The sequence below is a fragment of the Anoplopoma fimbria genome, chromosome 21 (assembly GCF_027596085.1).
Source record: "Anoplopoma fimbria isolate UVic2021 breed Golden Eagle Sablefish chromosome 21, Afim_UVic_2022, whole genome shotgun sequence".
Taxonomy (NCBI): domain Eukaryota; kingdom Metazoa; phylum Chordata; class Actinopteri; order Perciformes; family Anoplopomatidae; genus Anoplopoma; species Anoplopoma fimbria.
The window spans coordinates 17,283,434-17,298,194 of NC_072469.1; the positions used below are offsets into that span (position 1 = coordinate 17,283,434).

At 41.8% G+C, this 14,761-nt stretch overlaps 1 protein-coding gene across 1 annotated transcript; it reads right to left on the reverse strand.

The window, feature by feature from the left end:
- Positions 1-427: 427 nt before the first annotated feature.
- pabpn1 (poly(A) binding protein, nuclear 1) lies at positions 428-14,519 on the reverse strand. The gene is given in 9 exon segments (XM_054623071.1): positions 428-1,037; positions 1,039-1,105; positions 1,108-1,157; positions 7,170-7,324; positions 8,337-8,424; positions 9,346-9,452; positions 10,209-10,276; positions 11,568-11,676; positions 14,045-14,519. Coding segments are annotated over 9 exon segments (849 nt in total). The 5' UTR covers positions 14,180-14,519; the 3' UTR covers positions 428-967.
- Positions 14,520-14,761: the final 242 nt, after the last annotated feature.

Genomic DNA, 14,761 nt, shown 5'->3' on the forward strand with positions numbered 1-14,761 from the left:
TCAATTTGACCAACACAATAACTGGAAGCAGCCAGACGCTGATTCAGGGCCTAATCCAATCCTGGTGCAGCAGCCAACTGACATGTTTTAATTATGCATTCCTTTAAAATGAAAACAGGGACAAGTGTTTCATTATCTAGTAACCTAAGTGAGTGTGCAGTTAGATCTTTATGTCAAATAATGCACAATTAAGAATAAACCTTAAAGTATACCTCTCGGTATGAAGTTGTCTTGGGACTAAATATTAAAATAGTTAAGGTTTGGCCTGCGATGTCAGTAATAAACACTTAGCCGATACTTGATTCATTTTGAGACAAACCCCAACCAACCTAAATTGCTTGTTAGGGAACCAATACATTTGCATACTATTAAAGCATCACTTTAGCAGACCAGAATTACAAGTCAAAACAAAATCACACAGACAGTCTCATTTTTACACAATCTTTATTTTTTTCCCCCCTAATACAGACTCATGGGTTAAAAATAAAAATAAAAAAGCAGAACATTTGTTCAAACCCACTCCCCCTTTTCAAAAAAAAGAAAAAAGAAAAAAGGTCTCCACACAAACCCCACCCCTACTTTCCCCTCCCTAAAATAACAGCTCCGGCCCACTCCGTTTATTAAATTAATCAATGCCGTTAGCTCATCAGCCTTCCTCAGACAAGCCGTGACTGCACTGCGCGTAGTCAGAGAAAGGGGGCGCATTAAGGTCCGCACTGTACACCCCAAAAAACACCCTCGTCTCTGGTCCTGCCTTCCTCACTCTCACGAAAACTTGCCTTCCTGCCACTCAGCTATGTTGGCTTCAGTTCTCTGTATATAAATCATGTGTTGGATTGGCTGCCTGTTAAGTTCTGTGTGTACTGCAGTGTGCTGTGCTGTGTGTTGAACAGGTGTGTGTGTGTCTGTCTGTCTGTGCGTGTGTGTGTGTGTGTGAGTTGAAGTGTGAAAGGGACTAAAAGCATCATCAGCGTTTGCTGTTGTAGTAAATGCCCCCCGCGGCGGGCCTGTGGTCGCCCTGCCCCCCCCCCCCACCCCCACACGGACAGGATGGGGTGAGTGTGCATAGCGGGAGCAGAGAGAGAGAGACGCTGCGGAGACATTGGGGGGCCTGCGCCACCTGGGGAGGGGTCGTCAGCCTCCACTGGTCTTGAAACCTGAAACGACAAGAAGTGGTCTAATATACAGAGAGAGGACGGGGGAGGGGAAGGAGGAGAGACAGGAGACAAGGAGCACAGAGGGGAGGGAAGGGAGGGAGGGGGAAAACAGGTGGGGGGGGGGGGGGGATGGAGGGGTTGCACAAAATAAAAACACATCGATGTCTGGCAAAAGAATAAAAACGAGCTGTGGCCATGCCTGAGTTGGAGGTGACGGGTATGGACGAGCAGCAGGAGGAAACCCCGCCCACGAGAAAAAAAAAAAAGAAAAAAGGGAAAAAAAAATCTATGCATGTACAATCCCACTGAACACTGAAGGTCCATCACTGTCCACAGAACAACAATCCATGGTGTGATGAGCCAAAGAGGGGTGGGAGGAGGGGGGGAGAAAAAGCATGAGTTATAAAATGCAGCAAGGGTGGGGGGGGGATGAGAGGCAGGGAATGGCAAACACAAAGGGGGGGGGTTGAGGGAGGGGTCGGGGAGGTAATGATATACTCCAAACCACAAACTTAAAACACAACAAATACTCTGGCTAGTGGAAGTTTCACATATGTACGGTACATTAAAACAAAAATAAACAGTATATTTTCTTGTTGCCGTTTCCACCCACGTTTTTTTTTTTCTCTTTTCTTTTTTTTTTTTTTTTTTTTTTTCTTGTTTTGGTGGTGGTGGTGGTGGTGGTGGTGGTGGAGGGTGAGTGGGTGGGCTGTGTTGGTGATGGTGTGAAAGCAGGAAGTCACAGCCAGACCAAAGGAGACACATCTGCAGCCTGAGATACCACCATCTTCTCTTACATTCCCAACCCTGCCCCCACCCGTCCCCACCCCTCAAAACCAACAAAAAACAAAGAAATCAGCCACCTTATTCCTTCCCCAATGGCCAACTGATACCTTACCAGGGGCGACCGCATCAACCTCCGCAACACGCACGCTCACACACAATCGCACACTGCGGCCAGTCAGTCTCTCTGTCCAGGAGAGGTTTTTTTTTTTTTTTTTTTTTTTTTTTTTTTTTTTTTCTTTGTTTTTTGTTTTTTCTCTCTTCTGGGATTCTCTTCTTTTATTGTTGGGGAAGGGGAGGACTTTATCATAGTGTGTGTGTGTTTTTTATAAATGGAAAGAGAGGGGAGAGGGTTGATAGTAAGGGAATGTTGGATAGGGAGGGGGGGGTGGGGGTGTTTAGTAAGGGGAATACCACGATGTTGTTCGCCCTCGGCCCCTGGAAAAGAGAGAGAAAAAGAGGGTGAGTTTTTTTTCTGGTTGGCTTAAGAAGACTGACACCAATTTCCTGGTGTAATAAAATATATATAGATATACGTGTGTAATTGTGGCCAGAGAAAGGGTCTGCAAACTGAAGGGGGAAAAAAATATATATTTATGTATTTCAAAACGAATGACAGAATGTTTAGGACGGTGTTCACAATCACTAAATCGACATACCATCTTAACGGTATTGGGCCTTGGAGCTCACAAGGTGTTGCGTTACAACAAATCAATCTGGAAGAATAGACTACAGTGCTGAAAGAAGCTGAAAGCAGCTTGTCAAGAGAGGAAAAGTGTTTAATTTCCAGATGTTGGAATAAGGATTTGTGTTTGAGTGTGAGGGGACAGCAAAGGCACTCTCTCTCCCTCTTTCTCTCTCTCTGTCTCTCTGCGAAAGCCGCCTCTGGGGTCACTGTGGGGGAAAGACCTTGAGGACAAACAGCACCACACATATACCCCCAGCAAGACACAGTGCACGTACATACACACACACACACACACACACACACACACACACACACACACACACACACTTTGGGGGAACAGAACAACTGCACCATTATTAGACACTCAAAACACTGCCTGACACATACACACAAAAGCCAGGCAGCAGCAAAACCATCCACACATCATCTGCTCTTTCTCACAAAACACAATCATTCAGTGGCAACAACAAACACAAAAAAAAAATATGTCACACTGGGACTGAAGCCAGTGGTTGTCCGGCTAGATGCTGAAGTCAGGCTGCAGTAATGAACCCTCGTTTCTGGGAGTGAACGCTGTAAAGGTGAATCTGGGTTGGAGTATGTTTGTGTGTGTAGGGGGGGTGGGGGTGGGGGGGTTATGTACATGCAAAGACATACACTCTAAATAAGCACCAAAAATGTAATGAGTACAGTATGTCTTCTGGCTCACATCAAAATCTTGGCTTTTCACCATGGCAACTTGGGAAGATGACAAAATGATATTAACGGATACAGTAACTAAGAAAACACTTTTTGTAGCCAGGCACCAATTTTTTTAAGAGCATGTAAACATGAATTAATCTTTGTTCTCAGTCAGGTTGCAAGGATTTCAGGTGCTAGACAAATACCACTATTTTGCTATGTAGTCCTTTAATTCAATTAAATCCTGGCATCCAACGTTCTACCTTAGCCAGCAAAAAAAAAAAAAAAAAAAACACTTGCTGTGGCAAAGCAACACTTTGATACTTTAATGAAACATATCTTTTGGACTAGAACTGCATGACCACAGCCAAGAACTGTAAAATCTTCCCAAGCACACAATGGTTCAATGCAAAGATTTTGTGTTTTTCTTCACAATGGATGTGTTCCAAAGACACGACAAGGCACAAGTGAAAAGAGTAACTTAGTTTACATCTGAGCTTAATTCAGTTTAACTGCAACACAGACTTAAGACGACCAGTGATGAATCCCTAATGTAGCAACCAGACTGCTCTCCTCTGCAAGAGGTGATCAAGGCCATTTAAGTGGACTCAACTCTGTGCATGCTGTTGAGTGCTGCAGGAATGAGTCCTTAACCCCAGAACAGAGCGAGCATTTCTCACTTTCAGTTCCCTCTTCTCCAAGGTCAATGAGGTTTTAGTTAAATGCCTAAAATAATGTGTGTGGTTAAGGAAGGCTTAAGAGATTTGAACATTTTGTTCTACAATATCAAATACGTCAGTAGATATCCCCTTTTGGGAATTTTGAAGCTTTTAGATGTCTTAACAAGTTCCTAAATGAAACCGCGAAGGGACGTCATGACGACTAGACGGCCTTTGCAGCCTCGTTGTGTGTACTCATGCCACTGTGGCGTAGTTTTCTATATCCCAGCATTAGCTTCAACTTATGCTTATGCCCCCTTTGTTTTTGTCCCCGTCTTACTTTGTATAATGTCCTATAGGTGTTCATGTACTTGTTTTGTACTCACTTTTCTGCACAATAAAAAAAATATACTAAAAATAAAAAGCTTCAATTTATGCAGATCACATGAATGCTTCAAATAATTATCAAAGTGGTCATTTGTGAAGATTATCTTGCTAAACAAAAAGTGTCAGTACCATAAACTTGTGTTTGCCACTGTGTATTTTCTGAAATAATCCAGAATCCTATGGAAAAATCCTATTGGCGTTTTGTCGAGGGAACCAGTGCGATGACAACGTTGGGATCGGCCTACAAAACTACGTCCTCCCTGCAGCCCTCTAATGCTGTAACATGATGCAAAGATACACTATGTGGGAATCAGTTATACTCTAGAGGACGTTTTCTATAATAACAGGTGCAGTTATTACAGCCAAATCACTATTGGCAGAAACAAAAATCATTTCATGACCCCAGAAAAACTTGTTTCAACCTCACTGCCTGCAAAAGACAGACCTTAAAACTAGAATTTTGGCAACAGTTTTTAATGCACAGCCATTTTTTTTTATTTTTTTTTGCTATTCTGATGGATGTCAACCCTTACTTTAATTATTTTCAACTTAATGCAAATCACTCAGACAGAACTTAAAAGTTCAACGCTCACAGCAAGTCTTAGCTTGTAAACCAACAACTTGAAGCCTTTAAAGTAAAATGCAAATCATGGGTGTGGTTTTCAAGCTACCAATTATACATTACTAACAGTACTTTCAGCTTCTGGAGACTTGATTTAATAGCGACAACCCCTTAGCTTTTCTCCTAGTCTTTGTGTGCCTTGTCCTGCAGCCTGGCCAAATCCCAGTGAGTAAACTGGCAGGGTTAGGGTTTCTTGGTATGTGTGGGAGTGGCTGGGGTAAGTGCGCAGAGAGATTAGAGAGATTCTGACCTTGAGGTTCAGACACTTTCTCACACAAAGGAATGAATAGATGTGTAACCCTTCCTTGTAGATATTTAAAAAGCAGCCTTGCTGAAAAGGGAATTCATTGCACAAATACTTGAGCGTAAGAGCAAGGGCAAAAATGAAACGACAAGTACAAAAGCTAAAATGGACTAAATAGGAGCCTGTCAGAAGAACTTGGCAGACTGTTTAATCGCTAAAATAAAGGCCTCTGTATGAGGGTTTCTAGGCTCTTTATCAAAATAACTGCTGCAGCATCTTTCCTATGGAAAATGTTCTTTGTTGAACATTAAGTATTAAAAGCAAAGCCAAGGACTTAAGGTTCCAGATGCTTTTCAGGGATGATCAATCAGAATCTCTCAGTCTCAAAGCTCAGTGCATATGTGGGCAAGTTGGCATGCAGATCAATGTGTTTGGCACCACACCTTCATTTTGACTCTTAAAAAAAAAAAAAAAAAAAAAAAGATTGCTAAACAAGGCTTATATGGAGTTACCAGTGAGATTCTTTGTAGCCTTAATTTCTCACTGCCATCAGGGGCTAACCATAGTTTATATGAAAGGGACAGTAAACTTGTTGTTATAAATATGTGTTCAGATGTATGTCGTCTTTGTTGTATGTTGTGTTTATGTATCATATTTAAAAGAAACTGTGCAGCCCTAGTTGATAGTTAACAGCCAAGTGTTTTAAAATCACTTACTGTGAACATTTTTAAATTTGCAGTGGCGTTGCAGTAGAAACTAGACTACGAAAGACTCACAGGGCCCCACTGCAGAGCTCTGAATTAAAGCCCATCAAAACAGTGTATGTAGAAAGCCGTCAGAATCCCAGTGCACAACAATGATCAACACTAGGCTTATTCTGTTGTTCAATATGGATCACAGTAATGCCACTTTGAATTGATTGAATGGCGTATTAAATGTAATTTTCCACAGTAGAGTGAGGCAACCTCAGGTCACTGTCCCGATGGTCACACTGCACAAATCGTTAAGTTATGCTAAATGGTTTGCACTTCCCACTGCGATATATCACCAGTACTTTTCTGTTGTTATGATGCAGGGCATTGCATTAGCATTGATCCAAACATGTTTCAAACTAATGCAGAATTCATGTACTGCCTGTTTAACAAACGGTTGTGCACCGAGTCGGTTTGCTTCTATTTAAATGGTTTTATGTGGGGAGGCATGCAAGGAGTCCCTCATTCCAACAACTGGCGTGATGTGATTTGTAACCTGACCACACAGCATGTTGGAGTGGCGTCTACCAGTGTTTCTATTAATGTCTCTAATATAATCTGTAACCACGATCAAAGCCAATAGCATAATTAAATATGATTTATGTTAGACTTGTTTATAGTCAACATTTCAGGGATTGGCTGAAATATTAACACTGCATATTAATATACAAATTTACTAAAATAATAATTTAACCTCGTATTCTTCAATCAGATTGTTCAGACTCTTAAACCACCCTATCCTGCCCATTTAAGTCTTAAAGTGCAAAAGCAATATATTATTAGAAACCCCATCCCATTGTTTACCTATCAACCATATTAAATTGAGATGATCAGCAAGTCGTGTAACTGGACATTAGCTTCCTTGTCCTGTTCTTTGTGTGTTAAATACACACAATTAACCCTGACTTTATCTGAAGACAACGGGCCATTTTCTAACATTTTGTGAAATACTTTATCAACAGTCCAAGCCTTGTTTTCTCCTTAGCTAAATCCATCATCTGTACAACAAACACATTAATCATCATCACAGGTCAATGTAAATCTGTTAGAACAGCTGCTACTTGTGGTGGGTCATGACAGTCTGCCTTGTTTGTCCTGTCATTTCCTTTCAAAACAAACACTGAGTGAGGTGCAATGCATGCAGGTGCAGTGGTCCCCCATGGTGTTAGAAGTCATGCGTCTCAGCATCAGCTCACCTGAAGGCCCGTCCTCTGCCCCTGGGTGGTGTGTAGCCACTGTAGTAGCGTGCACGCGATGAGAAGTTTCCTCCCCCCCGTGACCGGAACCGAGCCCGTGGAAAGCCGCGGTCTGTGGTGCTGATGCCTGGTCTGTTTGTTCTCTTAGCGCCCACCTGAAGAGGGACAATCAAGCAAGGGACAGTTACATAAACTAACATCCATCTATTCATTCATCTCGTTGATCTCCTCTAAACTTTCATTTTTTCAGAATGAAAAAGGAAACTGCTTGAATTCTTAGTTTCAACAAAAAATGCTGGATTGGGTATCTGAGGGTAAGTGAGTCTATGCATAGATCCCATATCAATGTTTGTCATATCATTTATCAACTCATTTACGCCACACAGGAACAACAACAACAACAACAACAACTACAATTATCACTTGATATTCGACGGCCACTACACATGTGTAAACCATTACTACACACCTGTGGTTAAAATTTCTCGTGCATCCTATTTTTTCCCTGATGATGCTACATTGTGAACAACAAATCTGTTCAAATCAGAAGCATAAGAGATAACATGAACAGTAAGTAACCTGTTGGCTGCACAGTCCTACTTCCATTGAGTTAAACGATGATGCTCCATTCAGTAAAAAAAATAAAAAATAGTATTGGGGGAGGGCAAATCATAACTTTATCATGATGTGCTCAAATGTAATATTGCAAAATTATGTTTTTTCGCAAATAAACTTTAATAAATCCAGTTATTTGCCGGAGATGTTTTCACAGCAATATAGAATAGATATTAGAGAAGGAATTATGACTGGTTTAATTTGTTTGTTTTTAAACACTAATATTTTAAATTGGCCGATAAGCAATTTAAGATATCAGAATTGGTACTGGTATGGAAAAGATTAAGACTATAAAAAGATTTAGCCAATAATGCTTATTCTGCAACTGTTTTGTTGCAGTAAACACTGATTATGGTTTCACTCAGGTCATTTTGTAAATGAACCACTTTTAAACAAGTTCAAAATGATGAAGCCACAGTTTCTGATCAAAAGGGATCTTTTTGAGACAACGGTCTCACGTTTCCTGTCATTCTGACCTAAAACTGCTGAAAATCTCAATGTGGGAACATCTCAGGTGTATGAATAAAATGTTGATATTTAAAAATAGCTTACCTTTATCTGCCTTCCTCTGAAAAGGGACTCATCCAATGCCATGGCTGTCCTAACAGACTCTTTGTCTGCAAACTCAATATAGGCAAACCTGAAAAAATAAATAAAAAAATCAATCCCCTTGATGTGAAAAACGCAAGCTTCACTTATAGTAGAATAGTAGAAACAAATTAACATGGTGTAATAAGTTGTCCTAACAACAATAATCTGACACCAGAGATCTTGGTGCAGCATGAGTGCACGGACGCAGTCATACCAAAAACTCTTATTACATTTTACTTAGCTTAATATGGGACCCAGATTCTTGTATAATCACTCAATCAGGGAGGGGGAGATATGGGAGGAAGAAAATGTGCGCATGATGAAGACCATTTCTTCATCTTCATTTCATGAGAGTTGGAACATTTCCCAGGTCTTCATCTTATCTACACCTCCGGACACCCAGAACCTCCTCACATTAAGCAGGCCATGCATGAAGGAGTCAGAGGCCCTTTAGGATACTGACTCAGAATAATACACAAAGCACACATTCCTTCACGTCTAATACATTTCTACCACATAACTACAGATGGTCTCAAGCGCAAAGAGAAAGCAGCAACTTGTAGAGCTTGACGGCACCAGTATCTTGATGGAACATAACGCTGATGTATTTCAAAGAGGATTGCAAAATTATAAAATGGTAAAGGAAATCTATTCCATTTGTTTAAAGCTAAAAGTCAGCTGACAGCAATGGATACAACTTTTTGTTTGCTTTTTAATTGTCATTATGATTAAACACAGGAAAAGTGAAACCAGAACTCAAAGTCCCACTCAACCATTCAGGTTTATTGCTTTTTCCCCAAAAGCGATCACATTAACCCATCCAGCTTAAGTGACACTTCATTTATAGTGATGCTTAATAAAAAATCTATCAGCCCACTGTTTGATTTCTCTGCCAAAAGCCTGACTTTGGTGTATTTACTGATTCATCCACTGCATAGTAAAAAGATACAGTATCATGACGGTGTCTCACCCTTTGGGATGCCCTGTGTATTTGTCACATAGGATGGTGACTCTGTTTACTGAACCACAGCCATGAAAGTGAGCTTCAAGCTCTTCTGCCGTGGCGCCGTAGTCCACCTAAAACACAGGATAAAAAGTATGACATCCAGAATTCATCATGAAATCACAGTAGGTGTATTTAAGATATAACACTCAGCTAGGTCAAACATATTTGATAAAATGAATAAAAATCTTTCTAAAAATTGCTTTTAATCAAGCCCAAATATAAAATACAGTCATTGTTTTTAAAGTATTAATACAATAGTGAGCGAAAACTGACTATCCTTTGGGTTCAGTAAAGTTAAATCAAAAATAAAAATGTAGGAAGAATATGGCACAGCTTTAATTCTGTCATAATAAGCTGTACTTAAACAAATGCACTTTGGGTCTCATTTTACAGAAAGACCACAACCCAAAGATAACGGCTAAAGTATGATATGTGTTATGTAAAGCAACTTTAATATCACAGTCCTGGAGTAACAACGACCTAAATCAAGCATGTTTTGAAGACTTGAAATTTGCTTTTCCTCCACCGTTACCATGTTAGTTCACAGAGCTTTTGTGGTAGAAAAATGGGGGAAAACAGCAGAGTCCAGATGCAAAAAGCTGATTCGAGTCCAGACTCAAAACAAGGAAAAGAAAAACCCATCCACTATAAACTTTATAAACAATAAAACATTGCAAAAAGGCTAAGGGGGTGAAATTTATAGGAACTTAACGATTCTGTGTTGAACCGGTTCTTAAATTATATGATAATTTTCTGTGACATCACCTCAAAAGTTGCAACAAGAGAGAATGTGGGCCAAATTGAATCTATACAAGACAATCACTCACGTTTCCGACATAAATAGATCTGCCATCCGCTTCCATCTTTTCCTCGATGGACATGATGACGGGACCGACTGCACAGGGTAGAGAGGCAGAAAACACATTTAAATAAGCAACTAATTTCAGGGTGTCCCCAACTTAGTAGAAAACAGAAAAGACAACAAAATGATTGGCCGAGATACACGTGAGGCATTAGGGAGACACGGTTTCAGTCGGCCTGCTTTTCGTAGCTGTAGATGGAACTCGCAGTCCTTATTCCTTTTCTGTGCTGTTGCCACAGAATATATATTCTGCGCTCTGATAATGCTACATGCGAGTGCTCTGATTACCTAAAGTATTGATTTTGAAACAGTCGCTTGTTATCGCCAAGATACTGTGCCAAAGGTGAGGCAAAACTGGATGGTTCAACACTGTCTACGTGGTGATTTATTCATGCATTATAATAAAGATTGAGTGAAGGCACAGTTATTTTCACATTTTTATGTACGGTATTATAAATAGGCTGATATGCATACCAAATTGGTCTTTATCATGAACTATCGGGGAGCATTTGTATGTAAATTAAGACCTAAAAAAACAAAAACAAATAGCTAGAATATAGTTGCCCTTTGTTTATTAACCACATTTTACCGCCACTGTGACAATTCAACTTTGACGGTCAAATCAGGCTCCTTAGATTGAACAGTAGGCTATTCAGGGGCCCTGAAATTGTTATGCATTTCAACACTTTCATCCTTCATTCTCTACATCTTGTATTTGTGTGGTATTGTCATTCCTATAATAAATACAAACTCATTCGAGGTTTAGCATTAAGTAGTATACCTTTTATTAATTCATAAGTCTGAAATTACCCTTCCCATAGCACGCTGCTATTAATACGCTATTATTGTATCAATAAATTGTACAGCCATAAAACAAAGATCCAGTATCAAAATAGCTCATGCCCAAACTATAGAGTTAGATGGCTTATTCTAATCTTGAACTAACTTCAAAAAGGTGGCTTTCTTTTCTTCACACATTAACATAAGGACTTGGTATTGATAGGGACATGTGGAGGATTTTCTAATAATTCCCTTCACTACACTAATAATGAAGTACTGTTCTAAACTCGTATTTTAATTTACATTTTAATAATCAACGTTTTAGTTTGAGGTCACTGGATGAATGTGGTAAGGGTAAGTTTTTATTTACATCTTGATATTAAATTAGTTTTTGTTTTTTTAAGAAGGCACAAAGCTGAGGATCCGAATATTTGAGGATTATTATGATTCATTAGCGGATATGACAGCAAAGGGAGAGATGGGTAATGTGGACGGACAGGGAGAAACAAGAGGTTCCACCGCATAAAACAACACACAAACGCACCTGGTGGGGGGCTGAGATTCATCTGTTTCTCCACCTCGTTCTGGAGCTCCTTCAGCTTCTCTGCCTCTTCCTCCATCTCTCTGACCCGGGCTTTGATTGCCTCCAGCTCCTGCAACAGAGAAATTATTAGAACATTTAGTCCATCAAGAGCATAATACAACTCACTGAAACATTTATCACAAATGCCTTAATCACATGATGTGGATGACGGTTATGCTACGCTAGAACGCTGACCACCTAATAAAACTAACCATGAAATGTAATCATTAACAAATATGACCATAACACCCCTTTACCAATACCAGGAAGACGGCAGGGTAGCAAAGAGATGATGAATCTGTGGTGGTGCCGTCATAACATGACTACAATCTAAAGAGCATGGGTGTGTGTTGTTTCTGCCCAAAAGAAAAAACACACACATTGGGACTACTTCCACCTAAAAATGTCTGACTGGTCCTGAACCTTCGTTGTAGCCACTCATCCCCCCACATCTTTACACAGTGGTATCTACTATACCGTCTAAATTTGGCAGTAGCTGCCGCCTACAACTTGAAAGTTGAGCGTAAAGCCATTTAAAACATTTTTCTCATCAGGGCATGATATGCTTGAGTGGCATTCAAATACATAATGGGCAAACACCATTGATGCATCAGCATGGCATGCTCAGTTTTCAAGGTACCTGTCACTTCTCAATGAATATAAAGCAAATGTTCAGAAACAACATTATACGGATACAAAGAATCCAAATGACGCGTTAACATTTTTGTAAACACAGGTGGTAAATACGAATTGCAAGACATTAATTAAGTTATTTACCACGTACAGACACCCGTACCTCAAAATTGGAACGTGCTTATTTCTCATTTTTTTCGGGCCGACATGACTATGGGCTCATGCAACTGATGATATGCATTTGCTCTAAATATATTTTGACACTGAACATATCGATAAATAATTTGTACATTATTAAATAGGAAAATTGATTTTGCTGCAGCTCTACTACAGCTGAAAAATCAATAAAGAGCCTTTTTGGAAACACAACTGTTAATGTATTTGGGGTTGTGACGATGATCAGGTCTGACGAACGAAGTTGCCAGAAAATGTATTATTTTATAAAGTGAACAGAGAGGTAGCTGTGCCCTCACGTGGGAGCGGACCCTCCTGTCTGACAGTGGTGCACTGCAGCACAGTGGGAGTCATTCCAGCTCCATCCAGGGCTGGTGCCTGTGCTGGCAGGATTTGTAATGTAAAGGCTCTTTGTACAACTGGGTGCAGTGACACAGACACCCATATTAAAACCAGGTCCTCGAAACCAGAGGAGGGGTGACTGCACAGATACTGCATTTGATTATAATGGCACCATCATTACTCAGCCCTCCAACCTTTCAGCCACACGACCATTGGGTATGTCGCGATCATGGAAGAGTAAGTAATCAACGTTCACAAGCAAGATTGTTTAAATAAAAAAAAAAAAAAAAAAAAAAAAACACCCAACAATGACACATTTGGCTGCTATTTTTTTTGTCGCATATTCAGTGCATGGTCTTTCCACCCTCCCTTCTCTCATTCTTTCTTGCTCCAGCAAAACATTGAAAGGATGCAAACCCAGCCCCTCAAATACCGCAACCCCCTGCTTCTGCGTTGTACTGCCGCGCGACAGTGGGGCTCGTGCAGCCTCAAACCTCTGGACCTGCTGCAGACACGAGCAGTGAATATGCACGAGCAGGTGCAGGGAGATGAAAATGAGGCCGACTAACGCTGACCCCCCCCCCCCCATGTCCCATCGTTAATTAAGATGATCAGCTGCACGTCTGTCCCCTCCACCGAGCCGTTATAACGGGGTCAGTGTGTCGGATCCAGAGACCCGTGATCACGGTCGACGTGTCCTCTGGTCGTTTTTAAATGCAGCACTTGATGCTGAAGCTAATGTTAGCCTCCTCCTCCCCGGTGCTCTACATGTGCACACACCGGCGCATGGCCCGCGTAATGGAGCCGGTAAAGCGAATAAAAGATGTCGTTACCGTAAAGCAGGTCGCCTCCTCGAGCAGTGGACTCGCACAGCGGCTAATGGCGGCGGCGGCCTGTCCTACCCTCGTCCCCCCGACTGTCTCCCGTATCTCCGTCTCGCATTTTTTTTTTTTTTTTTTTTTTTTTTTTTGGAGACGAGGATTTCCCCCCCAACAGCTCGAGCTGCTCCCTGGCGCAGAGAAACTGGCGCCGCTGTTGCGCCAAGATGGCTGCTGCCACCACGCATGTCACCACCCATTTCTACTGCACTGCGTGAACCACAATGGCGGGTTTGATGTCGAGCTGCAGGCAGCGGGGACGTACCGCTGCACCGCTGCCCGGCGTGCGACCACACACCCGCGGGGAGAACAACAGACCCGTGCCCGCTCCGGCCAACGTGTCCGTTAAACCCGCACCGGACCCCGGCGCACGTGTGGCCGCGCGCGGCTCTAACAATGCCCTTCACTCACCGGGTCCTCGATCGCGGCCTCTCCGTCTTCTAATCCCGGTTCTTCGTCACCGACGCCGGGGTCTTCCAGCTCGGGATGTCCGGGGTCTGAATCTAGTAGGGATTCCTCCGCCAGTCCGTTACCGAACTCCGCCATCGCCCTGTTCCAGCTGTACCGACAAGCCTCGTGGCCAAACCAACGCACAGGCCGCTACTCACGCGCACGGGGCTGGAGTGAGCGGGGCGGCGGAAAGAAAAAAAAACGGCGGAAAACACGCCGCTTAGAAAAAGTTAAAATGGGGAATAAAAATGCTAGCTACAGTTCCAGCCACTGCTCAAACAGCATAGCACGATAAACAAGAACTGCTGTTTCACTCACTTCCTTTGAGCAGTGGTCCTAATTTACGACAGAGAACCTAGTTTATTTACTTAAACGAGTGTATAAAAAAGGCGAGGACTCTACGCGAGAGCGGCGGCGTCCCTTCAGTTCAGAAATGGAAGCCGGGGGCGGAGTCAAGTATCACTGCGGGCGTAAAACTCGCAATCCTATTCGTCCGCGGAGGATTCTAGACCAACCCCTTTTATGTATGCCGCGTTCCTATTGGATGGTCGTATATGATTTTCCGGTTCCTAAATCGCATGTGTTCTTTTAATTGGATTACGTTTCTGTCAATCATTTCCCTGTCAACTGTAAGTAAACCGGCAAAGCCAATTGTTTGCCAAATTAATTCCAGACACA